The sequence below is a fragment of the Aedes albopictus genome, chromosome 1, assembly GCF_035046485.1.
Source record: "Aedes albopictus strain Foshan chromosome 1, AalbF5, whole genome shotgun sequence".
NCBI lineage: Eukaryota > Metazoa > Arthropoda > Insecta > Diptera > Culicidae > Aedes > Aedes albopictus.
Window position 1 is genome coordinate 106,661,164 of NC_085136.1, and position 26,718 is coordinate 106,687,881.

A 26,718-nucleotide genomic window follows, 5' to 3' on the forward strand; every position below is an offset into this window, starting at 1 on the left:
GTGTACGCAGTCTAAAGTTATGAAAAAAATTGTGTGACCAAATTTTGACCGTATCACCCTTTACATTGGACGGCTCATATTTCGAGAAATGGCACCGAAAGTTTTCAAATTTCTAGCATGAACTATTTGTTTCATAATTTAGACATTCTTTTCAAGTAAATCATGTTAAAAATGAATGTGGTTCACAACAAATACTCATTAATAATATATTTCTTCAGATTGAATGAAATAAGCCAATTGTTTGACCATATCTTGCATTTTTGTATGAGCATCTGCTTTTAAATAAACAGGGTACAAAAATTCTGACACTTCTTGCAGTTCTTTCACTTAGCAGTCTTCTAACTCATTTACTAATGCTAGTATCAAAGAGGTATACTCCACAGGCATTAGGGCACGTCTTTATTTCAATACAGAACTATTTATTTTAGCTTTTATCAGTCTCATTTTAAAGTAAAACCAACCAAAAACCAATATACTTAATTTTTTCACGACATTTTATGCAATAATTTGAACATTTCTAACAATAATTCTGTGTCATATTCTCAAAACTGCTGATCTAGTTTACGTTTGACTGGTTACAGAAATCATTTTTCTTAAATAAATTTGTTTATCGTCGCTTCTCCTTATCGGGACATTTTTTTTTATAATATTTCTCTGAATTTCACAAATAAACAAACTTTTAAGGTCAATTATCTTGCAAACACGTTGTAAACTAAATGCCTTGGAGTAATTCCTCGAAATATACTCACGAAATTGCAAAAAATCTATTGAAAACCAATTTTTCATTTACCTCGGCTAAACGAATGTCTAGGCAAAAAATGACATTTGAAGGGTTTTTACCCTCGTTTTTGTTTCAGTGTATATGTAAGTGTGATGTATCACATTTTTATAAAACAGTACTAGATATACTATCACTACGATAAAAAAGTTTTATCATAAAATCTTTTGAATGGGTTTCCTGACACTTTTTTCGGTCTCGGCTAAACGAATGTCTACCACTGTATTGAAAATTAAAAAGCAAAAATTGTAGTGTTGTGTAGTTTTCGTTGGTATTGTTAAAGTAGTTGATTTTCGATCAAAGATTTCTACTTACTTTTAATCTCGGCTCTTCTTTCAAGTTTCATCATTTCATTGGGTTTTTGTGTAGAACATTCTGGCTTTCCAATCAAAGATTTCTCCTTCTTTTCAACATATGATGTTCTTTCGAGTTTGTTATTTGTGCTAAGAGTGGACATTATCATCGTGATTTTTTCTCAATGATTTTTCCTTCTTTTGAACATAGGCTATTCTTTCAAGTTTCGTATTTGTACTGCGTTTGAATGTTATAGCTGTTGTCTTTTTATCGTACTTTTTCCTTCTTTGAGACATAGGCTAGTCACGTTTATTAATTTTAAATATAGCGTTTTTCTCTACCAACTGCTGAATGTTTCAAAAAAAAAAAATCTCCTTTTTTCCGTTTAGTATTTAGGTGTTATAGCTGCAAACTTTCTCATCAGAGATTTTCCCTTCTTTTAAACATAGGCTGTTCTTTGACGCAGTGTTGCACCAACTAAAAGACTGATGACAAGACTGGTCAGTGTTCAGGCTATCGGTTGACGCACTTTTTTGAAAGTTATTGTAGCTGACATGCCAAACATGTTCCTGGAAATCTGGATTTTCTTAAACCCACAGTGATCGGGCCGGTTCACTCGAATCTGTTCTCAGTAATCTGGATGAGTTTCTGAATCTAACGAGCCCTCATTTCAATTCAAATAATACCAGGGTATCATGCTTGGCACAAATTTCCCGAATGGCGGAGAACGTGCCTCTAGAGCCGACCTACTGATACTGGCTTTCTACGGGTGTATTTTTGGCGGGTAATTCAATCGCCATTCGCGTTTGAAATCTTGAACTGAAGTTTTTTCAAATATTTCTAATTGTAGAGTACTGAGTTTGAACTTGAATGTAAATGGAGCGCGTTGAAATGCACCGCTGCTTTTATCAACTACCGCTGAAAGAACAGGTATCCAAAAAATACTTTGTATCTAAAGGCTCATCCAATCTAATATCCACTTTGACATACACAATACGTGGATCTAGCGAAATTGAAATGTTGGGTTAATAGGACGCAATCAGTGAAGTAGTGCAGCTGGATTTTTGTATGGTGAGATTATCAATTCTCCATTTCTGCAATGAAATGGTGCAAACAGCGTGGGTTATATGGTTTCTTTCCTAATTTAGTGCTGTTTGAGCAAAAGTTTGGGTAACTGTGTTGTTGAAGTTGCAAGAAATAAATAATACAACAACACAGTTATCCAAACATCAAATTAGTCAAGAAATCATATAACCTACGCTGTTTGTACCATTTCATTACAGAAATGGAGAACTGATCATCTCACCATACAAAAATCCAGCTCACAACTTTCAATCTAGTACTTCACTGATTGCTTCCTATTGTTTGTCAATTTGCGCTATTTGAGTTAAGTATTTGTTGAGTTTTGGCCAATATGACACTGAAATAAGTTCAGTAACATAAAAATTATGATACCGAAATCTATAGTATTATTTTCCACTCAAATATCTTTTTATCAGTAAGCCTTTCGACCAGATGTCCATTCGACGAATTGTCCATTCGACTAAATGTCATATAAGAAGAAGCTTCTTCCACAAAATGGGTTTCGACCAAATGTCCTTTCGACCAAACGTACTTTCGACCAAATGTCATTCGACCAAACGTCATTCGACCAAATGTCTTTCGACCAAATGTCATAGATCCTTCAAAAGTAACGATTTTTTGAAAATTTTCAGTTTTGAAAAACTTTAATTTTTATGGACCACCCTATATGAAAATTGGTCACCCTAATGACGAAATGAAAAAAATACGGGTCAAATTATTTCCGAAGAACTACAAGCCCACCAATCGGAGAAGCACTATATCGTTTTTCTATGGAATGGCTGTATATACAGGGTGTTAGGTTCCTGAGTGCAAACTTTTTAAAGGGTGATAGAGGACCATAAATGGTGAAAAAAATTGTTCTACGCATATGGTCAAATCTCAACCGTTACGTAGTTATTGAACTTCCCATGTTTTTTACTCTTATTGCCTTAACTGGCAATAACTTGAAAATGGTCAAATTTATCGAAGTTTTTTTTACCCCTATTCGAAAGATTATTGAATTTTCTATCAAATGGCATCTTTAAATCGATTGGTTTAGTTAAATAGCTAAGTTTTCTAGAGCAAAATAGCTAAAAATACTGTATTTTTATTGTTTTTTTGTCAATTATCTTTGAAAAATGCGTAATAATTTAAAATTCTTAGCTTGGCAAAGTTGTGGTCCCTGTTACACTTTACAATTCGTTCTTTGACACCAAACGTCTAGCTGTTATCGTTTTCTTGCAATTTTGATTTAAATGTGCGGCACAATGTGCAAAAAAGTGCTTTCCATGACAGTTGCAAATTTATGATCTGAATTACGATGGTAAAATCGAAATTGCAACAAAACGATAAGAGATAAAAGTTTGATGTCAAAGAGCGAATTGTAGAGTGGAGCAGGGGCCACAACTTTGCTGAAGAAAGAATTTTGATTTACTACGCCTTTTTTAAAGATAATTGACAAAAATAAATTAAAACACACTACTTTTGAGCTATTTGCTTTAGAAAACTTAGTTATTTAACTAAACCAATCGATTCAAAGATGCCATTTGATAGAAAATTCAATAATCTTTCGAATATGGGTCAAAAAACTTCGATAAGTTTAACCATTTTCATGTTATAGCCAGTTGAGGCAATAAGAGTCAAAAACATGGGAAGTTCAATAACTACGTAACGGTTAAGATTTGACCATATGCGTAGAACAATTTTTTGCTCTATTTATGGTCCTCTAACACTCTTTAAAAAGTTTGCACTCAGGAACCTAACACCCTGTATATATACATATTTTTTTTTAATTTCCCGAGAAACTCGTCAAGCATATATGAGAAAAATTCCTAGTGGAATTCCTGGAAGAACCTCTGGTGGAATGCATGGACTGAACAGGAATGCATTCTTAAGGGAAACCTTTATCTTTGTAGGAATTCTTGTCAAAATCATGTTAAGCAATAGATGCGGGAGTAATTTCTGCAAGAATTTCTGAAAGATCCTTCCTTCTCAAGGAAAATCATAGAATAATATCTTTAACACTTATGTGGCCGGCAGGGTACCCGGGTACCTTTTTCAATTTCAAATCTCGAAATTTTAATGGTTGTTGAGACTAGGATGTTGGAACTCTATTAGATCTTAGAACTCGTGAATATACATCTATTAATGGGGTTGACCGAATTTTAAAGTGAGGAGGGGCAGGGGGAGGGGCTCCTGCATTTTTTTTATTACGTGGAAGACCGGCAGGGTACCCGGGTACCCACGAAATTGAAATGATCATATCTCCGTCAATTTTTCATAGATTTTGGAAATTTTTAGCTCATTCAACTCAGAAACTCATCATCTATCGGGGAAATATTTGGTTAGACCGATCTAATCACCGTGGTTTTCGGAAAATCCATATTTTTGGGAGCATGTCCCTCTACCATATTGAAACCCACATTGTTAGGGCTAGGATATCTTAAAGTGTTTATGGTCAACCATGGCCCCACGAGAAGCGTGTTCCGAAATCACAGTTTCAAAGTCAACACGTTTTATGATTCCAGGCCAGTCAGATACAATATGCCAAAGCAATTTTACGATGCTTGGTACCGAAATTGCTACTAACCTACCGAAAATCCCGTATATTGTATTGTATAAAAACATGGATCCGGAAATCCGGATTTTTCGGTACCTATGGTTATCGGACCGGTCCAACCAAATACGATCTCGATAGATAATGAGTTTTTGAGTTGAATGAGGCAAAAACTTTTAAAATCGGTGGAAAAATCGCTGAGATATGATCATTTCCATTTTGTGGGTACCCGGGTACCCTGCCGGCCTTCTACGGGTGTTTTTTTTTGCTGGTCACACTACGGTTAAATAAAACTCTGAAAGAATCTCCGAATCGCTGTGGAAAAAAATCTTCTGTAATTGCATCTTTTGAAACACTCATAATAGGAACTCCTGGAGAAATTCCTAGAAGAGTTTCTTGAAAAAAATATATTCCTGGAAAAATAAAAAAAAAATCCTGGAGGAAATTCTGATAATTTTTCTGGAGGAATTCCTTCAGAAACGTTTGAAGAAATACATGTACAAACTTCTACAGCAATTCTTGAAGAAATTTCTTGAAGTATTCCTGAAGCAATTCCAGGAGCAGTTTTTAAACAAATTTCTCAAAAAAAAGTAAACTAGTTTCAAGATGACATTTTTGAAAATTTTTGCCAGAAACTCGTGAAGAAGAACTAAGCAAAATTACTAATGGAATTTCTGGAAGAAACTCTGGAGGAGTCTCTGGAAAAAATTCAAAGAAATACATGAACAGGAAAGCATTCTTAAGGAATAGCTTCATCTTTGTAGGAATGCTTGCCGCAATAATTTTGAAAATGTCTGCAAAAATCTGTTTCTATGAAAATTCTGGAAAAAATTGATAAATCCTGTGAGAATCCCTAAAGAAATTTCTGGCGGGATCCTTTCAGATAATTGTGGCAAAATTCTAAATAAATATACTGGAATAAATAGACTCTTAAATAGTAATCGGAGAAATCTTTACAAGAATTTTTGCTGAAGCTATAAAAGGAATTCCTGCAAAAGTTCATTAAGAGCTTTGTCCGAAATAATTCTTATTTGGGCATAATATTAAAGTCTTTTGCATGGGGGCGTACCAGTGTAAGGGGCACTGAAATTTGAAGACCTTGAGCTCTGATTCTCCTAGCAAGCACATCGTGATTGATGACTGCCGATGTTTTCAACTCAGGGCTCTGATTGGGATCACCAATCCATCAATCAGCAATGTTGGCGAAGATATTTATGTTTCTCAAAATTTCACAAACTCAAAAATAAAAGTTAGAAATAACTTCGAGCCGCCTGCTCGACGAGTCAACAACCGTGTCCCCCTCCTCCGGTGTTTTGTATGGGCATTCAATACAGTCTGATATCAACTGTAGAGTTGGAAAGCTTCTCCCCAATGTAAAACAAGGAACCAGCAACCGATTCCGTCCGTCGGGTGGTTTGAGGTCTCGCAGCTTATTAAAAACTTTTGTTCCTTTCTACTGCCGTCCGAAAACGGAAACCGGGGGCGGCATTCCCAGTAGGTTCCTACCAAGTAGGAAGTCAGGAGGCGTTCGTTGGTCGAAGCCTGGCTCGCTATCGCACTCAGACAGTCAGTCAGTGCAAGATGTCGACATATTTTTGCGTCATTTGAATGCAGTCAGTGGATGATGGTCACCGATTGTGGTGGATGATGAGGCTGGACTGAAGAAGGGGGATCCTTATCGAAGCAGGACCGGTAAAGGCAGATGCAGTGTGGTTGAAAATAGCTTTATTTGTTCATTGGTTTTGGACGTTCTCAGGAAAAGTGGAAAGAATTGAGTTGAAGACCGCAAGAAATTATGAGAATATTTCTTCTTGTGGAAGAGAGCTTGTGAGAAGTCGACATGGGTACACAGCATGCGATTTTGAATTTGATTCGATTGCGATTTAATTTAGATTCGAATTCAATTTCTTAATTACTGTCCTTGTAAGTGTTGCCAGTTGATTTATAAAATAATCACTTTATTATTGATGTCGAGAAATAATGCCCAATCATTTCTATGGGGAAGGTCACAAGACGTGACAAATGATCGACCGAAGTCATTCTTGTAAAAGTGTCGAACAATAAATCAAAAACACCGTTCCAAACCACCCACCATTCCTCACAGACTAACTTCCGTTTATTGCTCGTTTTGGACCTGACGCGGGGTACGGCAATAATTCGGCTTGGGTCGAAGCGAGGTGACTTGTTGTTTCGCTTCATGCCTAAATTATTTCCAGCAAAATCAACAATCGGCCCTCGCTTCCTTCTGTTGCACTGTGCACAGTTGGTTAACTTCGAGTGGGCAGTGGCAGTGCTGCCAGAAATCTTGTTGCACGATCCCTTGAAGAATTTCGAATCGAAATCGAATCGAAATCGAATCGAAATCGAATCGAAATCGAATCGAAATCGAATCGAAATCGAATCGAAATCGAATCGAAATCGAATCGAAATCGAATCGAAATCGAATCGAAATCGAATCGAAATCGAATCGAAATCGAATCGAAATCGAATCGAAATCGAATCGAAATCGAATCGAAATCGAATCGAAATCGAATCGAAATCGAATCGAAATCGAATCGAAATCGAATCGAAATCGAATCGAAATCGAATCGAAATCGAATCGAAATTGAATCGAAATCGAATCGAAATCGAATCGAAATCGAATCGAAATCGAATCGAAATCGAATCGAAATCGAATCGAAATCGAATCGAAATCGAATCGAAATCGAATCGAAATCGAATCGAAATCGAATCGAAATCGAATCGAAATCGAATCGAAATCGAATCGAAATCGAATCGAAATCGAATCGAAATCGAATCGAAATCGAATCGAAATCGAATCGAAATCGAATCGAAATCGAATCGAAATCGAATCGAAATCGAATCGAAATCGAATCGAAATCGAATCGAAATCGAATCGAAATCGAATCGAAATCGAATCGAAATCGAATCGAAATCGAATCGAAATCGAATCGAAATCGAATCGAAATCGAATCGAAATCGAATCGAAATCGAATCGAAATCGAATCGAAATCGAATCGAAATCGAATCGAAATCGAATCGAAATCGAATCGAAATTGAATCGAAATCGAATCGAAATCGAATCGAAATCGAATCGAAATCGAATCGAAATCGATCGAAATCGAATCGAAATCGAATCGAAATCGAATCGAAATCGAATCGAAATCGAATCGAAATCGAATCGAAATCGAATCGAAATCGAATCGAAATCGAATCGAAATCGAATCGAAATCGAATCGAAATCGAATCGAAATCGAATCGAAATCGAATCGAAATCGAATCGAAATCGAATCGAAATCGAATCGAAATCGAATCGAAATCGAATCGAAATCGAATCGAAATCGAATCGAAATCGAATCGAAATCGAATCGAAATCGAATCGAAATCGAATCGAAATCGAATCGAAATCGAATCGAAATCGAATCGAAATCGAATCGAAATCGAATCGAAATCGAATCGAAATCGAATCGAAATCGAATCGAAATCGAATCGAAATCGAATCGAAATCGAATCGAAATCGAATCGAAATCGAATCGAAATCGAATCGAAATCGAATCGAAATCGAATCGAAATCGAATCGAAATCGAATCGAAATCGAATCGAAATCGAATCGAAATCGAATCGAAATCGAATCGAAATCGAATCGAAATCGAATCGAAATCGAATCGAAATCGAATCGAAATCGAATCGAAATCGAATCGAAATCGAATCGAAATCGAATCGAAATCGAATCGAAATCGAATCGAAATCGCATCGAAATCGAATCGAAATCGAATCGAAATCGAATCGAAATCGAATCGAAATCGAATCGAAATCGAATCGAAATCGAATCGAAATCGAATCGAAATCGAATCGAAATCGAATCGAAATCGAATCGAAATCGAATCGAAATCGAATCGAAATCGAATCGAAATCGAATCGAAATCGAATCGAAATCGAATCGAAATCGAATCGAAATCGAATCGAAATCGAATCGAAATCGAATCGAAATCGAATCGAAATTGAATCGAAATCGATATCGAATCGATATCGAATCGAAATCGAATCGAAATCGAATCGAAATCGAATCGAAATCGAATCGAAATCGAATCGAAATCGAATCGAAATCGAATCGAAATCGAATCGAAATCGAATCGAAATCGAATCGAAATCGAATCGAAATCGAATCGAAATCGAATCGAAATCGAATCGAAATCGAATCGAAATCGAATCGAAATCGAATCGAAATCGAATCGAAATCGAATCGAAATCGAATCGAAATCGAATCGAAATCGAATCGAAATCGAATCGAAATCGAATCGAAATCGAATCGAAATCGAATCGAAATCGAATCGAAATCGAATCGAAATCGAATCGAAATCGAATCGAAATCGAATCGAAATCGAATCGAAATCGAATCGAAATCGAATCGAAATCGAATCGAAATCGAATCGAAATCGAATCGAAATCGAATCGAAATCGAATCGAAATCGAATCGAAATCGAATCGAAATCGAATCGAAATCGAATCGAAATCGATTCGAAATCGAATCAAAATCGAATCGAAATCGAATCGAAATCGAATCGAAATCGAATCGAAATCGAATCGAAATCGAATCGAAATCGAATCGAAATCGAATCGATATCGAATCGAAATCGAATCGAAATCGAATCGAAATCGAATCGAAATCGAATCGAAATCGAATCGAAATCGAATCGAAATCGAATCGAAATCGAATCGAAATCGAATCGAAATCGAATCGAAATCGAATCGAAATCGAATCGAAATCGAATCGAAATCGAATCGAAATCGAATCGAAATCGAATCGAAATCGAATCGAAATCGAATCGAAATCGAATCGAAATCGAATCGAAATCGAATCGAAATCGAATCGAAATCGAATCGAAATCGAATCGAAATCGAATCGAAATCGAATCGAAATCGAATCGAAATCGAATCGAAATCGAATCGAAATCGAATCGAAATCGAATCGAAATCGAATCGAAATCGAATCGAAATCGAATCGAAATCCAATCGGATCACACAACTATCAAACTGGCATCACTGCCATTATTGTCGGTTTGTTTTAGAGGTGCTGCGTGATCACACTGGTGCGGCTTCGAGCCACCATTGGTCATCCGTAGCCATTAGCGTCATTATTACAGCTCCTGCCTGCGCTATTGGTGGCGCTACGCTACTGTTATTATTATATTGAACGTATAAATACTATCTTGACCGGCTTCGCTGCTGGTCGTTGTTGGCTGACGCTACGCTGCTCTAGAAACCCGGTTTCGACGTTGTTGAGGCTCTTTTGTGCGAGGCACGTTGGAAAAGCCAGAGTGTTAAATCGGTTTTCGTAACCACAGTCTATATGAAGCTTGTGAACTCGTGGAGAATGTGTTCAGATTGATGGATATTTAATACTCTCATCTCTTGGGGCATACCGAATATATTCAGGATACTGTCCCTACATAATTCCGTACTGAGGGTCATCATCACCACATTCTTCTTCGAATCTGACATGTTCCTGAAAATTCTCATTTCATCACCCCTTGCTCAGAAGAAACCACCCCTTTGCAACATCCAACTAGAACCGTCCCAAGAATCTAGAAAGAGCAGTGCTGGCGGCCGTGATTGATGGAAGAATGTTCTAGCTCGGGATTCCGAGCGGATATAGAATAAACCATACAAAACAGGAAAAACAAATTACGACATTCCGATGTCAATTTCGTGGACACCACATCCCTTAGAAATATGTGTGTGTGTGTGTGTGTGCGGAGTGGATGAATCCTTTTCTGGTCGTCGTATGTGACGGTGCAATAATGAGGCTGACGACCGACAGACGGCCCTTCCCTCAGAGCACTAAGCAGGAAGGTGTTTGATTGAGGATATTCTATTTAGTTCTGCTCTTGGGTTGAACGACGGCTGGCTGCCGGATGGTCAAAGTCACAGCTAGGAAAAATATATTAAATTTGGTTTTCGTGTTCTCCTTTCAGGATGGGAGCACCGAGGGTAAAACTCAGATAATCTAAAGATTGCTTCGGAAAAATTCCCAAAGGAATTTTTAAGAAATGACCTAAGGAATTTCAGGGAAATTCCCTGAGAAATTTCAGGGAAATTCTCTAAGGGACTTCAGCGAAATTGCCGCAGGAATTTCAGCGAAATTCCCGGACGAATTTCAGGGAAATTCCCGGAGAAATTTCAGAGAAATTCGCGGGAGAATTTCTGGGAAATTCGCGGAGGAATTTCAGGAAAACTACTGGAGTAATTTAAGAGAAAATACCGGAGGAAATTCAGGGTAATTCCGAGGGAAAGTTCAGGGAAATTCCAAGGGGAAGTTCAGGGAAATTCCAAGGAAAAGTTCAGGAAAATTCCAAGGAAAAGTTCAGAGAAATACCCGGACAAATTTCAGGTAAATTCCGGAAGAAATTTCAGGTAAATTCCCGGAGGAATTCCAGGTAAATTCCCGGAGGAATTCCATGTAAATTCCCGGACGAATTCCAGGTAAATTCCCGGAGGAATTTCAAGTAACTTCTCGGAGGAATTTCAGGTAAATTCCCGGAGGAATTTCAGGGTAATTCCGAGGGAAAGTTCAGGGAAATTCCAAGGGGAAGTTCAGGGAAATTCCAAGGAAAAGTTCAGGTAAATTCCAAGGAAAAGTTCAGAAAAATTCCCGGACGAATTTCAGGTAAATTCCCGGACGAATTTCAAAGAAATTCCCGGACGAATTTCAGGTAAATTCCCGGAGGAATTTCAGGTAAATTCCGGAAGAATTTTCAGGTAAATTCCCGGAGGAATTCCAGGTAAATTCCCGGAGGAATTTCAAGTAACTTCCCGGAGAAATTTCAGGGAAATTCCCGGAGAAATTTCAGGGAAATTCCCGGAGGAATTTCAGGGAAATTCCCGGAGGAAGTTCAGGGAAATTCCCGGAGGAATTTTAGGGAAATTCCCGGAGGAATTTCAGGGAAATTCCCGGAGGAATTTCAGGGAAAATCCCGGAGGAATTTCAGGGAAAATCCCGGAGGAATTTCAGGGAAATTCCCGGAGGAATTTCAGGGAAATTCCCGGAGGAATTTCAGGGAAATTCCCGGAGGAATTTCAGGGAAATTCCCTGAGGAATTTCAGGGAAATTCCCGGAGGAATTTCAGGGAAATTCCCGGAGGAATTTCAGGGAAATTCCCGGAGGAATTTCAGGGAAATTCCCGGAGGAATTTCAGGGAAATTCCCGGAGGAATTTCAGGGAAATTCCCGGAGGAATTTCAGGGAAATTCCCGGAGGAATTTCAGGGAAATTCCCGGAGGAATTTCAGGGAAATTCCCGGAGGAATTTCAGGGAAATTCCCGGAGGAATTTCAGGGAAATTCCCGGAGGAATTTCAGGGAAATTCCCGGAGGAATTTCAGGGAAATTCCCGGAGGAATTTCAGGGAAATTCCCGGAGGAATTTCAGGGAAATTCCCGGAGGAATTTCAGGGAAATTCCCGGAGGAATTTCAGGGAAATTCCCGGAGGAATTTCAGGGAAATTCCCGGAGGAATTTCAGGGAAATTCCCGGAGGAATTTCAGGGAAATTCCCGGAGGAATTTCAGGGAAATTCCCGGAGGAATTTCAGGGAAATTCCCGGAGGAATTTCAGGGAAATTCCCGGAGGAATTTCAGGGAAATTCCCGGAGGAATTTCAGGGAAATTCCCGGAGGAATTTCAGGGAAATTCCCGGAGGAATTTCAGGGAAATTCCCGGAGGAATTTCAGGGAAATTCCCGGAGGAATTTCAGGGAAATTCCCGGAGGAATTTCAGGGAAATTCCCGGAGGAATTTCAGGGAAATTCCCGGAGGAATTTCAGGGAAATTCCCGGAAGAATTTCAGGGAAATTCCCGGAGGAATTTCAGGGAAATTCCCGGAGGAATTTCAGGGAAATTCCCGGAGGAATTTCAGAGAAATTCCCGGAGGAATTTCAGGGAAATTCCCGGAGGAATTTCAGGGAAATTCCCGGAGGAATTTCAGGGAAATTCCCGGAGGAATTTTAGGGAAATTCCCGGAGGAATTTCAGGGAAATTCCCGGAGGAATTTCAGGGAAATTCCCGGAGGAATTTCAGGGAAATTCCCGGAGGAATTTCAGGGAAATTCCCGGAGGAATTTCAGGGAAATTCCCGGAGGAATTTCAGGGAAATTCCCGGAGGAATTTCAGGGAAATTCCCGGAGGAATTTCAGGGAAATTCCCGGAGGAATTTCAGGGAAATTCCCGGAGGAATTTCAGGGAAATTCCCGGAGGAATTTCAGGGAAATTCCCGGAGGAATTTCAGGGAAATTCCCGGAGGAATTTCAGGGAAATTCCCGGAGGAATTTCAGGGAAATTCCCGGAGGAATTTCAGGGAAAATTCCGGAGGAATTTCAGGGAAAATTCCGGAGGAGTTTCAGGGAAAATTCCGGAGGAATTTCAGGGAAATTCCCGGAGGAATTTCAGGGAAGTTCCCGGAGGAATTTCAGGGAAATTCCCGGAGAAATTTCAGGGAAGTTCCCGGAGGAATTTCAGGGAAATTCCCGGAGGAATTTCAGGGAAATTCCCGGAGGAATTTCAGGGAAATTCCCGGAGGAATTTCAGGGAAATTCCCGTAGGAATTTCAGGGAAATTCCCGGAGGAATTTCAGGGAAATTCCCGGAGGAATTTCAGGGAAATTCCCGGAGGAATTTCAGGGAAATTCCCGGAGGAATTTCAGGGAAAATTCCGGAGGAATTTCAGGGAAAATTCCGGAGGAATTTCAGGGAAAATTCCGGAGGAATTTCAGGGAAATTCCCGGAGGAATTTCAGGGAAGTTCCCGGAGGAATTTCAGGGAAATTCCCGGAGAAATTTCAGGGAAGTTCCCGGAGGAATTTCAGGGAAATTCCCGGAGGAATTTCAGGGAAATTCCCGGAGGAATTTCAGGGAAATTCCCGGAGGAATTTCAGGGAAATTCCCGGAGGAATTTCAGGGAAATTCCCGGAGGAATTTCAGGGAAATTCCCGGAGGAATTTCAGGGAAATTCCCGGAGGAATTTCAGGGAAATTCCCGGAGGAATTTCAGGGAAATTCCCGGAGGAATTTCAGGGAAATTCCCGGAGGAATTTCAGGGAAATTTCCGGAGGAATTTCAGGAAAATTCCCGGAGGAATTTCAGGGAAATTCCCGGAGGAATTTCAGGGAAATTCCCAGAGGAATTTCACGGAAATTCCCAGAGGAATTTTACGGAAATTCCCAGAGGAATTTCACGGAAATTCCCAGAGGAATATCACGGAAATTCCCACAGAATTTCACGGAAATTCCCAGAGGAATTTCACGGAAATTCCCAGAGGAATTTCACGGAAATTCCCAGAGGAATTTCACGGAAGTTCCCAGAGGAATTTCACGGAAATTCCCAGAGGAATTTCACGGAAATTCCCAGAGGAATTTCACGGAAATTAACAGTGGAATTTCAGGGAAATTCCCAGAGGAATTTCAGGGAATTTCCCAGAGGAATTTCAGGGAAATTCCCAGAGGAATTTCTCGGGAAATTCCCCTGGAATTTCTCCGGAAATTCCCCTGGAATTTCTTCGGAAATTCCCCTGGAATTTCTTCGGAAATTCCCCTGGAATTTCTTCGGAAATTCCCCTGGAATTTCTTCGGAAATTCCCCTGGAATTTCTTCGGAAATTCCCCTGGAATTTCTTCGGAAATTCCCCTGGAATTTCTTCGGAAATTCCCCTGGAATTTCTTCGGAAATTCCCCTGGAATTTCTTCGGAAATTCCCCTGGAATTTCTTCGGAAATTCCCCTGGAATTTCTTCGGAAATTCCCCTGGAATTTCTTCGGAAATTCCCCTGGAATTTCTTCGGAAATTCCCCTGCAATTTTTTCGGAAATTCCCCTGGTATTTCTTCGGAAATTCCCCTGGAATTTCTTCGGAAATTCCCCTGGTATTTCTTCGGAAATTCCCCTGGAATTTCTTCGGAAATTCTCCTGGAATTTCTTCGGAAATTGCCCTGGAATTTCTTCGAAAATTGCCCTGGAATTTCTTCGGAAATTCCCCTGGAATTTCTTCGGAAATTGCCCTGGAATTTTTTCGGAAATTCCCCTGGAATTTCTTCGGAAATTCCCCTGGAATTTCTTCGGAAATTCCCCTGGAATTTCTTCGGAAATTCCCCTGGAATTCCTTCGGAAATTCCCCTGAAATTTCTTCGGAAATTCGCCTGGAATTTCTTCGGAAATTCCCCTGGAATTTTTTCGGAAATTGTCCTGGAATTTCTTCGGAAATTGTCCTGGAATTTCTTCGGAAATTCCCCTGGAATTTCTTCGGAAATTCCCCTGGAATTTTTTCAGAAATTCCCCTGAAATTTCTTCGGAAATTCCCCTGGAATTTCTTCGGAAATTCCCCTGGAATTTCTTCGGAAATTCCCATGGAATTTCTTCGGAAATTCCCATGGAATTTCTTCGGAAATTCCCCTGGAATTTCTCCGGAAATTCCCCTGGAATTTCTCCGGGAATTCCCCTGGAATTTCTCCGGAAATTCCCCTGGAATTTCTCCGGAAATTCCCCTGGAATTTCTCCGGAATTCCCCTGGAATTTCTCCGGAAATTCCCCTGGAATTTCTCTGGATATTTTCCTGGAGTTTCTCTGGAAATTCCCCTGGAATTTCTCTGGAAATTCCCCTGGAATTTCTCTGGAAATTCCCCTGGAATTTCTCTGGAAATTCCCCTGGAATTTCTCTGGAAATTCCCCTGGAATTTCTCTGGAAATTCCCCTGGAATTTCTCTGGAAATTCCCCTGGAATTTCTCTGGAAATTCCCCTGGAATTTCTCTGGAAATTCCCCTGGAATTTCTCTGGAAATTCCCCTGGAATTTCTCTGGAAATTCCCCTGGAATTTCTCTGGAAATTCCCCTGGAATTTCTCTGGAAATTCCCCTGGAATTTCCCTGGAAATTCCCCTGGAATTTCCCTGGAAATTCCCCTGGAATTTCCCTGGAAATTCCCCTGGAATTTCCCTGGAAATTCCCCTGGAATTTCCCTGGAAATTCCCCTGGAATTTCCCTGGAAATTCCCCTGGAATTTCTCTGGAAATTCCCCTGGAATTTCTCTGGAAATTGCCCTGGAATTTCTCTGGAAATTCCCCTGGAATTTCTCTAGAAATTCTTCTGGAACTTCTCTGGAAATTCCCCTGGAATTTCTCTGGAAATTCCCCTGGAATTTCTCTGGAAATTCCCCTGGAATTTCTATGGAAATTCCCCTGGACTTTCTCTGGAAATTCCCCTGGATTTTTTTAGATCCCTCTAGGAAATTTCTTGGATATTCTCTCAAGATTTTATTCTGGACTTTTCTTCAGATTTCATGTCATAATATGTCAAACCAGTAAATAATAAAACGCCTCCTCTTTTCTTCCAGTGCACCCAAACACATCAATCTCCGGATTCAATACATCAATACTAGCTGAGGCAGCAGCAGCAGCAGTTGTTTATCCTCCAGTCCCCCCTAGAGTTCCGTTTGCCTTCACACCTCTCCCCGGTCCACTCACCGAATGCTTTATTATGCCTTCCGGTTCTAATAAGAAATCACCCGCCGGTGGCGGCGGTGGTGGAAAGGGAAACAAACAACAGCAGAAGAAGGGGAACGACAAAGCCCCGGCAACGACAACAGCCACGGCAGCAGCCTCAGCCGGAGATGAAGACATCAATTCGGGATTTGGACATTACATGCGGTCACCGCAAGGTTTGGTTCTTTTTCGATGAAAAAGACCTTGGAACGAATGACACTTTGACTTTTTCTCTCTCGGTAGCAATCGAAATGATGAAACTGTTTGTGGTTGCCAACACGTTGGTGATGTTCTTTACCATGGCGTGGCCACAGATGAAGCACTCGTATGAGATAATCCGGTCGATGATCTACGGAGATGAAGAGGACGAGCTGTAGCAGTTCTTCAACAGATCTTCACAGTTAACGAATCCCATTCGAAACGATGTTACTATTAGCTTTAAAGAGCCTTTTCTTCGTGGCCGCCATCATGGCCTACAGCACCGGAGTCTGGCGGCTGATCAACGACTACTTCCGGCAGGAATTTCGGACTTTCCTAGACGAGGAAGTGAAGAAGAACAAATACTTGATGGTTGATCCAGGAATTACACCACTGCCTTCGCCATCGCAAATCATCTCGGAAGGTGAAGTTCGCAAGGCCCAGCATGGATCGATTCCGGCGAACCGACTGTTGGACCAGATGATTCTGAACTTCGGCCGGTTGTTCAGCGCCGGAAATGAACCGAGTCATGCCAGGGCATACACTTCGGGTGATTGGATACCAATTTGTGCCCTAATTTGATTCTGAACCGAGAAAGTAATAGGTAAAAATGCCCTCTTGTATATCTTTTTCAGCACAACCGACACCGACAAATGAAATTATAACGACGTCAACTTCGACAGACGAACCGGCGGCGGCGGCATCTTCCCAGCCGGTGACGGACCGAATCGGAACCAGCTTAGGTCCGGAAAGTCCCACCCAGGACGGAGCAACCGTAATTGAAAGTGATAAGTTTTTGAGAAGTTCTTCGCCCGAACGGGAGGACAATAAATCGGATGGGAACGGTGGTGATGACGATGCAAATGCGGATGACGACGTCGATGGTGATGACGATGAAGAAAAGTGGATTAAGTACTGGAAAAATAGCCAAAGACGGGGACAGCTGCCGGAGACCGTGGGTAGTGGGGGTGGCGATGGGGACGGTCACTGTGAAGCCAAGCCAGTGGACGCTTGTGGAACATGATGCCAAGACAGGACTATAAGGAAACATTGGTGGAGGGGAGGGTCAGTGTTTGTGGGGTTGCTAAATGGGATAAAGTTTTATCGAGTGCATAATCGAGTGGTGCGATGATTGAAATGGGGACACCCGGGGACAACTGTTTCGGAGAACGGGTGGAACAGCTAAGGAAAAGTTTTATTGCGTCGAGTGGATAGAGCGAGCTGCTGCAGGCTGCATTCAATTAGCAAGACCGGTAGTGTGTGAAACCAATAAATGGCACGTGCAATGTTGCTTTGTGGGAGACCGATTTGTTTAAAGTTGTTTTTACTAGATATAAGCACTATTGATAGCAGTTAGAGAGGGGCACGACATAGAAAGTAAACATTTAGAATAGTTTGTTTAAAGTTCTTCTTTGAATTCAGAAGTTTGAGAAATCCGGAATATTGTCACATAATTGGAAATCAGATTGTGTATACCTGATCGTCCTCCAACTTACTTCTCATCCTTATCCTCAATCATACTTTTGATACATGTTAACTCTTCAACTCCTAAAAAACTACGATCTTGAATTTTAAGAGAGCCTAAACCCCATTAAACAGCCACCATCTTGAATTTGAAGCCGCCATCTTGGCTATTAAACGGCCATTTTGGGTAATCTGGTCGTTATTTTTTGACTCCAAACAACTTCTTCGTACCATGAGAGCATGAAGCTTAATTAAACATCCGCTATCTTGAATTTAGAGCCACCACTTTGGATTCTAGACCACCATCGAGGATACTCTGATCGTCATTTTTGGACTACCGACATCTTCCCCATACCAATTTAACTCGTATTGCATGGTTTTGTGACCTAAACCTTCTTTAAACAGGCGCCATCTTGAGCTTTGAGCAGCAATCTTGAATTTTGAATCGCCATCTTTGATTTTAGGCCGCCATCTTGGATATTCTGGTTGTCTTTTTTGGAGCTCGTTTAGAGTTTAAACATCATTGAACAGCCGCCATCTTAAATTTGGAGCCGCCATCTTGGATTTTAGACCGCTATCTTGATTATTCTGGTCACCATTTTTGGTGTCCAGACATTTTCCCTATACCAAATATACCATGGTTTCAGAGCGTAAAACTCCATTACACAGCTGCCACCTTGAAATTGAAACCGCCATCTTGGATTTTAGAGCGCCATTTTTTAAGTTCGGGCAACTTTCCCATACCATATGTACCCATATTGCATGGTTTTAGAGCCATAAACACTATTAAACAGCCACCGTTTTGAATTTGGAGCCACCATATTGTATATTAGGTGGCCATCTTGAATTTTGGGCCAACATCGTGGAATTTCTGGTCTCTAGTGTTCATTTCCGCACAAAATTCGTCAACCGTGCTGAAGGTTACAAAAATCGTCGCAGTTTGATGTGTCGCATGATGGCGCTTGGTTCAGTTTCATTTACGGCCAGTTTTACCGGTGCTGGTCCGGATCACTCAGTTAGCAATAACTCCGGAACGCCTTGACCGATCCGGACCATTTTTAATAGCAAACAATGCGGTAAAACTGCGATTTGATCCGTGCTTAAATCCGAAAAATAAGCCAATGGGAAGTGCCTTAAAAGTGAGTGAACTCTTTTTGCGCACAGACATACATACACACACATACACACTAACAGACAGCGTCTCAATTCGTCGAACTGAGTTGATTGGTATATGTGACTTGACCCTGCGAGCCTACTATCAAAAATTCGTTTTTTGAATGAACGTGAACACTTTGGTGTACTGGAAAGGCAAAAACATGTTTGATCATCAAATTTCGGAAACAAAAAATAACAAATACTCCGGTGGGAATCGAGCCGATGACTACCAATTCACTAAACGGGCGCTTCTTTCCAAGCCACAAAGTCAATTGACCCTCTCCGTCCCCTGAAAACGAAGAACTGAACTCGATGCCACTTATGCTTTTATCATGTCAGTTGATCAAGTGGCTAGATTGATTGGTACAGCACTTTTTTGTCTTTTATTTTGATCTAGATCGGCTGAAACTGATCTAGATGAGCTTTCTCTTTCAATGTGACACTCTAGTGTTCTGGATATGCAATGCATCCTAGAGGGTTGGAGTCTTCAGCGTAGTGCTTGGGATTGGTTGATGCTACACTCTTACGTCTCCGGTTATGATCTAGATATGTTTCATCTGATCGAGATTAGATGTATCTTTCAATCTGATTATCAAGTGTTCTGGAGGGTTACAGTTTTTGAAGAAGTATCTCGGATTGATTGGTAAACCGACGGTTTTGATCTAGATGAGCTGCTCTAGACATTTTCTTTTTCTCAGAGAAATTTCAGCGAAACTCTCAGAAGTAAATTCTCAAGGAAGTTTCATGGAAACTTCCAGAAGAATTTCAGGGAAATTCCGCGAGGAATTTTAGGGGAATTCCAAGCAGAATTTCAGGAAAGTTCCTAAAGGAATTTCAGAAAAATTCATAGAAGAATTTCAGAAAAATTCCCAGAGGAATTTCAGAGAAATTCCCACAGCAATTTCTGAGAAATTCCCGGAAAAATTTTAGAGATATTCCCGGAGGAATTTCAGAGAAATTCCCGGAGGAGTTTCAGAGAAATTCCCGGAGGAATTTCAGAGAAATTCCAGGAGGAATTTCAGAGAAATTCCCGGAGGAATTTCAGAGAAATTCCGGAGGAATTTCAGAGAAATTCCGGAGGAATTTCAGAGAAATTCCCGGAGAAATTCCAGAGAAATTCCCGGAGGAATTTCAGAGAAATTTCCGCAGGAATTTCAGAGAAATTTCTGAAAGAATTTCAGAGAAATTCCCGGAGGGATTTCAGAGAAATTCCCGGAGGAATTTCAGAGAAATTCCCGGAGGAATTTCAGAGAAATTCCCGGAGGAATTTCAGAGAAATTCATGAAGGAATTTCAGAGAAATTCCCGAAGGAATTTCAGAGAAATTCCCGAAGGAATTTCAGAGAAATTCCCGGAGGAATTTCAGAGAAATTCCCGGACGAATTTCAGAGCAATTCCCGGAGGAATTTTAGAGAAATTCCCGGACGAATTTCAGAGAAATTCCCGGACGAATTTCAGAGAAATTCCCGGACGAATTTCAGAGAAATTCCCGAAGGAATTTCAGAGAAATTCCCGGAGGAACTCCAGAGAAATTCCCGGAGGAATTTCAGAGAAATTTCCGGAGGAATCTCAGATTTATTCCCGGAGAAATTTCAGAGGAATTCCCGGAGGAACTCCAGAGAAATTGCAGAGAACTTTCGAGAGTAATTTCAGTGGAATTTCAGGGAAATTTTCAGAAAAATTTCAGAGAACTTTCCAGAGGAGTTCCAGTGAAATTTCAGAGGGATTCCAGATAAATTCCTAGAGAAATTTCATAGAAATTCATAGAGGAATTATAGAGAAATTCCCAGAGGAATTTAAGAAAAATTCCCAGAGGAATTTCAGAGAAACTCATAGAGGAATTTTAGAGAAATTCGTAGAGTAATTCCAGAGAAATTCCCAGAGGAATATCAGAGAAGTTCCAGAGAACTTTCCAGAGTAATTTCAGAGGAATTTAAGAGAAATCTTCGGAATAATTTCAGGGAAATTTCCAGAGAAATTTCAGAGAAATTTACAGAGTAATTTTGGGGAAATATCCAGAGCACATTCAGGGAAAACTTCCGGAGATATTAAGGACAGACTTGTTAGAATCCCAAAATTGCCGCCACAATGGTCGACTTTGGCACCTACTCACGATTTTGATCGCACAAATCTGTTCGTAAACAAAACCAGCGCTCCTGAACTTCTTATTTCAAGCTTATTACAAGTGAGCAAGAACAGAATAATGAAATGCACTTTTGTTTGAAGCTTGCTACTTGAGATTTGTGCGTCTAAAATTTTGATGCACTGTTGAAGCGGCATTTCAAGACGTTTGTCCTTAAGGAATAAAACATTTTCTTCAGTATTTCTCATTAGAAAATTTATTCGGGTCTTCGATAGAAACTCGTAAAGAAATCATTTTAGTTTTTTTTTTTCGAGAATTCGCTAAGGGAACGTCCCAATTTTAGAGGAAAGGATTCTAGACAACCAAAACAAAACATTGAACCTAATATTTCAACTGCTCGTAAGGAACTTTCACGAATTTCTTTTGAGAATTTCTCCAACAATTCCGTTACGGATCTATGGTAAAATCTTAATGAGCTTCTGTTTTTTATACAAAAAAACACTCTTCAAATAATTTACAGAGAAATTTTGAGAGTAAATGCTAGAAAAGCTCACAAAAGAGTTGCCAGATTCCTATATTAAAAAAATGTTGGAAGACTACATGAAGAACCTAATGAATTTCCGGGAGAGTTGCAGAACACATTGCCGAATATACTTTTGAAATAAAAATACTAGAGAAATAATTCTAGATAGAATATTAGAAGTTATTGTCGAATGAGTTTCTGAACAACCAGATTCCTAAATTTCTTAAAAAAATACGTCGAAGGACTTCCTGAAGTTACATGAGGATTTTCCGGAAAAGTTGCAGAACAAGTTACCTAATGAATTTTGAAAAAAAAAAATACCAGAGGAATTCCTTAAGCAATTCCAGATCGAATGTCTGAAGAAATTGCTGGATCACAGTTTTATCTGGCAAATGCTTTGGAAACTCCACTGCCAATATCTTGAAAAATTCCTCTATGAGTTTCTTAAGAAACCCATTCGACAACTTATTCAGAATTTGCTTTGAGAACGTTTAGAAAATTTCGAAGAAATGAAGAAAAGTTTCTAAAAAACTCTTTTGGCAATTCTTCGCAAATTTCTTAAAAAAAAACTCCTTCGGATTTGTTTTGGGTTTTTCTCGGGAAATTTCTTTGGGAATTCCTCCGTTAACCTTCCGTAACTCGCGCGGTTGACTCCCTGCGTCAGCACCACGCTAATGCTGAGTACAAAAAGCGAGATTTTTTCAACGTGTTGTACAAAATACAACAGCGCGATCGCTCGTGGGTTAATTTACATAAAAACTTCTCCGGAAATGTGAAGAATTAGCATTAAGTTAAAATTCACAAATACAAAGAAATTAAAAAAAAAACTTCTCCGGAAATACCTTTTGGATTTCTTCAACATTATAATGGACATTGTTATGGGAATTCATACAGGAATTCATTGAGTGATCAGCTTAGAAACTGTACATGAATTTCCTTCATTACCGGAGGAATTCTTAAATAAATTGTCAAATACCTGCATTTGTTTCTTAGAAAATTGTCAAAGAGATCTACGAATAAATACGTTACGAAGATTTCTAAAAAAAAACCTGTTGCAGAAAAAAATCCCAAAAAAAAACATAATCGGAGGGAAACCAGAAAATAAGCTGGAAAAAACTGCCAGAGGAACCATTGAAGAAATTTCCAGAACAATTTCCTAAAGTATCCCTATGAGAAATTGTGAAAAAAAAATCCATAATAAACTGTCGTAAAAGTTCTAGAAATAGTTGCCTGAGAAATGTCTTAAGAAATTATTGGAGAAGATTCTGGAGAATGCGCCACAGGGTTTCCTGGGCAACAATTTTGGAGAAATCCTAAAACCAGATGCTGAGATTATTCGCAAAGAATTTTTATGATTAATTACTAAAAGAATCACCAGTCAAATTGCTCGAAGATTTGCCAGAATAACTAATTATAATAATACAGGAAAAATGCTTCAGGATTTCCTGAATAAACTGTCGGAAGAAATACACAACAATCTGCAGGATTCATTACAGATGAAAGTTGCGGTCGTATTTTAAAGGAATTTAAAAAAAAATCAAAAAAAAAATATACGGAGAAATTACGGAGAATTGATGGAGATAATTACTATGAATTTGCCAAAGAAATTACTTAATACATTAGCCAAGAATATTACAGTTGTGCTCATTTTGCGAATGGACTGACGAGAGAAAAGTCGGAGTCGTATATCGGGGTGAAAAATCTCGACTCGAATAAGGTGAATCTCCATTTGATTTACACGGCGAGTCACTTCATTTGAGACGGGATTCCTCACTTCGATATACACTCCCGCTCAAAAGTTTGGGGCCACCCCCTCAAAAACATGTCATTTTTTTAGGCCCATATCTCCGCCAATTTGCGTCCGATTTCAAAACCCTAGGTTTCATTCAAAATATAATAAGTCAAAGAAACTTTGAACATGATTTAAAAGAAACTTTTTCAAAAAAAATTGTATGTAAACTTAACCCAAAGTTGCCAAATTTTCTAAAAAATTAATATAAACTTACGGCAGTGTCGCTGGAAGTTGGGTCGACCAAATTTCAAGATGAGAGCGGTAATATGACCCATTTTCTATTAGCTTTCGACTGCTTTTTACAGAACTTAGCTAAAAAATTTAGAAAAAAAAAGTTATTAAGTAAATTAATCCTCGATGTCATCGACCAAAAGTTTGGGGTCACTTTCGTAATACATGGAAAAGTGATTTGGTGATATCTTCATTCAAAAGATAATTAACTAAATTTACGTTTGATGTCTTCAACTAAAAGTATTTAACGATTTTTGTGTATAAAAATGTTATGTAATGTACATTTTACCACGCTTCAAGAAATGAGGCAACTTCACGTTAAGTTTTAGTATGTAAATTTCAACAAATATGTGTGGTTCAATGTCTATGCAGTAAGTATCATTCATTTTGTTTCAAATAAGCAAAGAAGAATTAAAATTGAATGAAAGATGACAAAGATATCAACAAATCACTTTTCCATGTTTTAAGATAGTGACCCCAAACTTTTGGCCGATACAGCATTTTGAGGGGTGATCCCAAACTTTTGGTCGATGACATCAAGGATTAATTTACTTAATAACTTTTTTTCTAGATTTTTCAGCTAAGTTCTGTAAAAAGCAGTTGAAAGCTAATAGAAAATGGGTCATATTACCGCTCTCATCTTAAAATTTGGTCGACCCAACTTCCAGTGACACTGCCGTAAGTTTATATTAATTTTTTAGAAAATTTGGCAATTTTGGGTTAAGTTTACATTTTGAAAAAGTTTCTTTTAAGTCATGTTCAAAGTTTCTTTGACTTATTATCTTTTGAATGAAACCTAGGGTTTTGAAATCGGACGCAAATTGGCGGAGATATGGGCCTAAAAAAATGGCATGTTTTTGAGGGGGTGACCCCAAACTTTTGAACGGGAATGTATGTGTAGCATTTTTGTAGAACATTTCGATTTTCTAAACAATCATTTAGAGGTTCCAACAGGACTATTTTTGAACAATATTATGAAAATTTCATAAAAATTCTAAAATATCATTTTTTAATAATATTTTTCAATTTATTTTTCAACATTTTTGAATTTTTCAATATTTTTGTATTTTTCTTTGAACTTCTTGGCATCCTTCAAAATTTTAGAGACGGCATTTTCACCTTTCTGAATGCAAACTCACTGGTCTAGAACACGTTTGTAATAGTCGATTTTCTGGGTTGGGCAAATACAAACCATCCGTCCCCAAAGGGTTAAGGATATTGTTTTTTTTTATTTCAAAAACCGACACCCTTAAAGAATGCCTAGAGGTTTATGAAAAATACAAAAACAAATTGAGGTTTTGAGAAAATGTAACGAAAAAATATTTTTTTTAGAATTTTCGTGAAAAAGGGTCATTTTTAAAAAAGTCACCCTGGCGGAACCTCTAAATGATTTTCTAGAAAATCTTACTGTTCTAAAAAATGCTCCAAATATGCATACCTTTCATTTTAGGGTTGAGCACATCGACTTTTCAAACATCGATTTTGTTGGGACAGACAATTGCGGACGAATCTTGAAGGAATTTTAAAAGAAATTGCCGAAATAATCTAACGCAGGAATTACTCGAAGAATTGCTGGAGATATTTCTAGACCAACAAATGAAAAGGGTGGAACAACCATTACACGCCTCAGCTTCATCCATTCCTCCTATTTCTTTTATGCAAACTATTTTCGTGATCAGATAGAGGGGAGTCTGTTTTATCTGTTACTGATCAGAGATTTGATAAATAATGCATTTGTTCTGAATTTTCTTAAAGAATTGCGTAATACATTAGCCGAGAATATCCCTATGGTATTTCTAAAAAAATTGCCTGAGGATGCCAAATGAAATTTTGAAGCAATCACCTGACAAATTTACGAAGAAACTTTCTGAGGAATTGCTGAATAAATAGCTGTAGCAAATCCCAAAAAGATTGCCGAAGGAATACCTTAACAAAGTAGCTGACTCCCAAAGAGGTCGAAAACGAGGTCGAAAGAGGTACACGTTAAACAAATAAATTTCTAGAGATATCGTTGAAGGAATTTGAAATGAAAATCGAGAAATAATACCGGAAGAAATTGTCGGAAGAATATCAGAAAGAATTTTCAAACGAATTTTCAAAAGTTTTTTCAAAGAAATTGACGTAGAAATCCTTAAGTGTCTACCAACGTTGAAGTACCGTTAATAATTGAGATAAGCTTTAAAAGACAATCGCAAAAGAACTCCTTTCGTAATTTTCTAAAAGACTTCTGGTAATTTTCTCAAAGGGATTCCCGGAACTCCGCACGAAGCGGCTGGAAGAGTCCCTTGAAAAATTGATGGGGAATTTCCTACAGTAACTGCCGAAATAGTCCCTTAAAGCAGCATTCGGAGGAATTTCTGATCAATCAGCCGGGTTCATACAAAGTATTAAATACAATTGGAAAAATTATGGAGGAATGTTCGGCGGAATCTTCAGGAATCCATGAATAACGTGCTCTCAGCAAGCGACCTAACTGGAAAAGCGGAAGGTACAGGTGAAGAAGGAGGTTTGGAAGGCAAGATACGAACGGAAGATGCGAAGAAACTAGCGTTGAAGTGGAATCCAGTCGAATCGTTCGCGTTCAGCCAGAATCAGCAAGTTCCACGTACCGTGCTCCCCATATTGGTAAGGAATGAACCAAAACCAGCAAGGTGGCCAGGGCCAAGCTGATGTGTTCGCATAAGGCTCCACCTTACATGGGAGCATCATGGGAAAGGCATGTTAGGACAATCCAGATTGTCTTTGCGGCCCTGTCGACTATCAGAAACCCGAACGACGATACTCTTCTAATGCTGAAGACTGAAACGGAAGGAATACTCAACTCCAGACTCCTGACCATTCCAAAGTCAATAGATTTTACATTTGGATCATATTACACCAAAACCTCTTTTTATGCATGTTTTTTTATGCACTTTTAATTTATGCACCTTTTTTTATGCCCTGCATAAAAAGAGGGAAAGCTACTCAGAACCAATATTGTGCATTAGAATACTTAATAATGACAGGAACTATTGCAACGGTGATCGGAGGGTGTTTACAGATGAGAGCAAAGGAAGGTTACAGGTACGTTTT

General features: G+C 39.1%; 3 protein-coding genes across 4 annotated transcripts in view; 2 read left to right on the top strand and 1 right to left on the bottom strand.

Annotated features, from left to right (window-relative positions):
* Nucleotides 1-16,578, top strand: part of LOC109397656 (uncharacterized) — a 33,953-nt gene extending 17,375 nt beyond the window's left edge. Inside the window, exons 2-3 of the mRNA XM_029880376.2 lie at nucleotides 16,054-16,377; nucleotides 16,445-16,578. Of these exons, the coding sequence (XP_029736236.2) occupies nucleotides 16,197-16,377; nucleotides 16,445-16,578 (315 nt within the window). The 5' untranslated portion in view covers nucleotides 16,054-16,196. The remainder of the gene's footprint in view (nucleotides 1-16,053; nucleotides 16,378-16,444) is intronic.
* Nucleotides 1-26,718, bottom strand: part of LOC109432921 (uncharacterized) — a 527,049-nt gene that overhangs the window by 425,144 nt on the left and 75,187 nt on the right. The window lies entirely within an intron of this gene.
* Nucleotides 16,625-17,803, top strand: LOC115253473 (uncharacterized). The gene is made up of 2 exons (XM_029880374.2): nucleotides 16,625-16,949; nucleotides 17,035-17,803. The coding sequence occupies exons 1-2, from the start codon at nucleotides 16,625-16,627 to the stop codon at nucleotides 17,421-17,423; spliced, it is 714 nt and encodes a 237-aa protein (XP_029736234.2). The 3' UTR covers nucleotides 17,424-17,803.

Coding starts and splice junctions, on each gene's coding strand:
- LOC115253473 (XM_029880374.2), top strand. CDS start 16,625: ATGTTACTATTAGCTTTAAAGAGCCTTTTCTTCGTGGCCGCCATCATG. Junction 16,950..17,034: donor TGCCAGGGCATACACTTCGG/GTGATTGGATAC, acceptor TATCTTTTTCAG/CACAACCGACACCGACAAAT.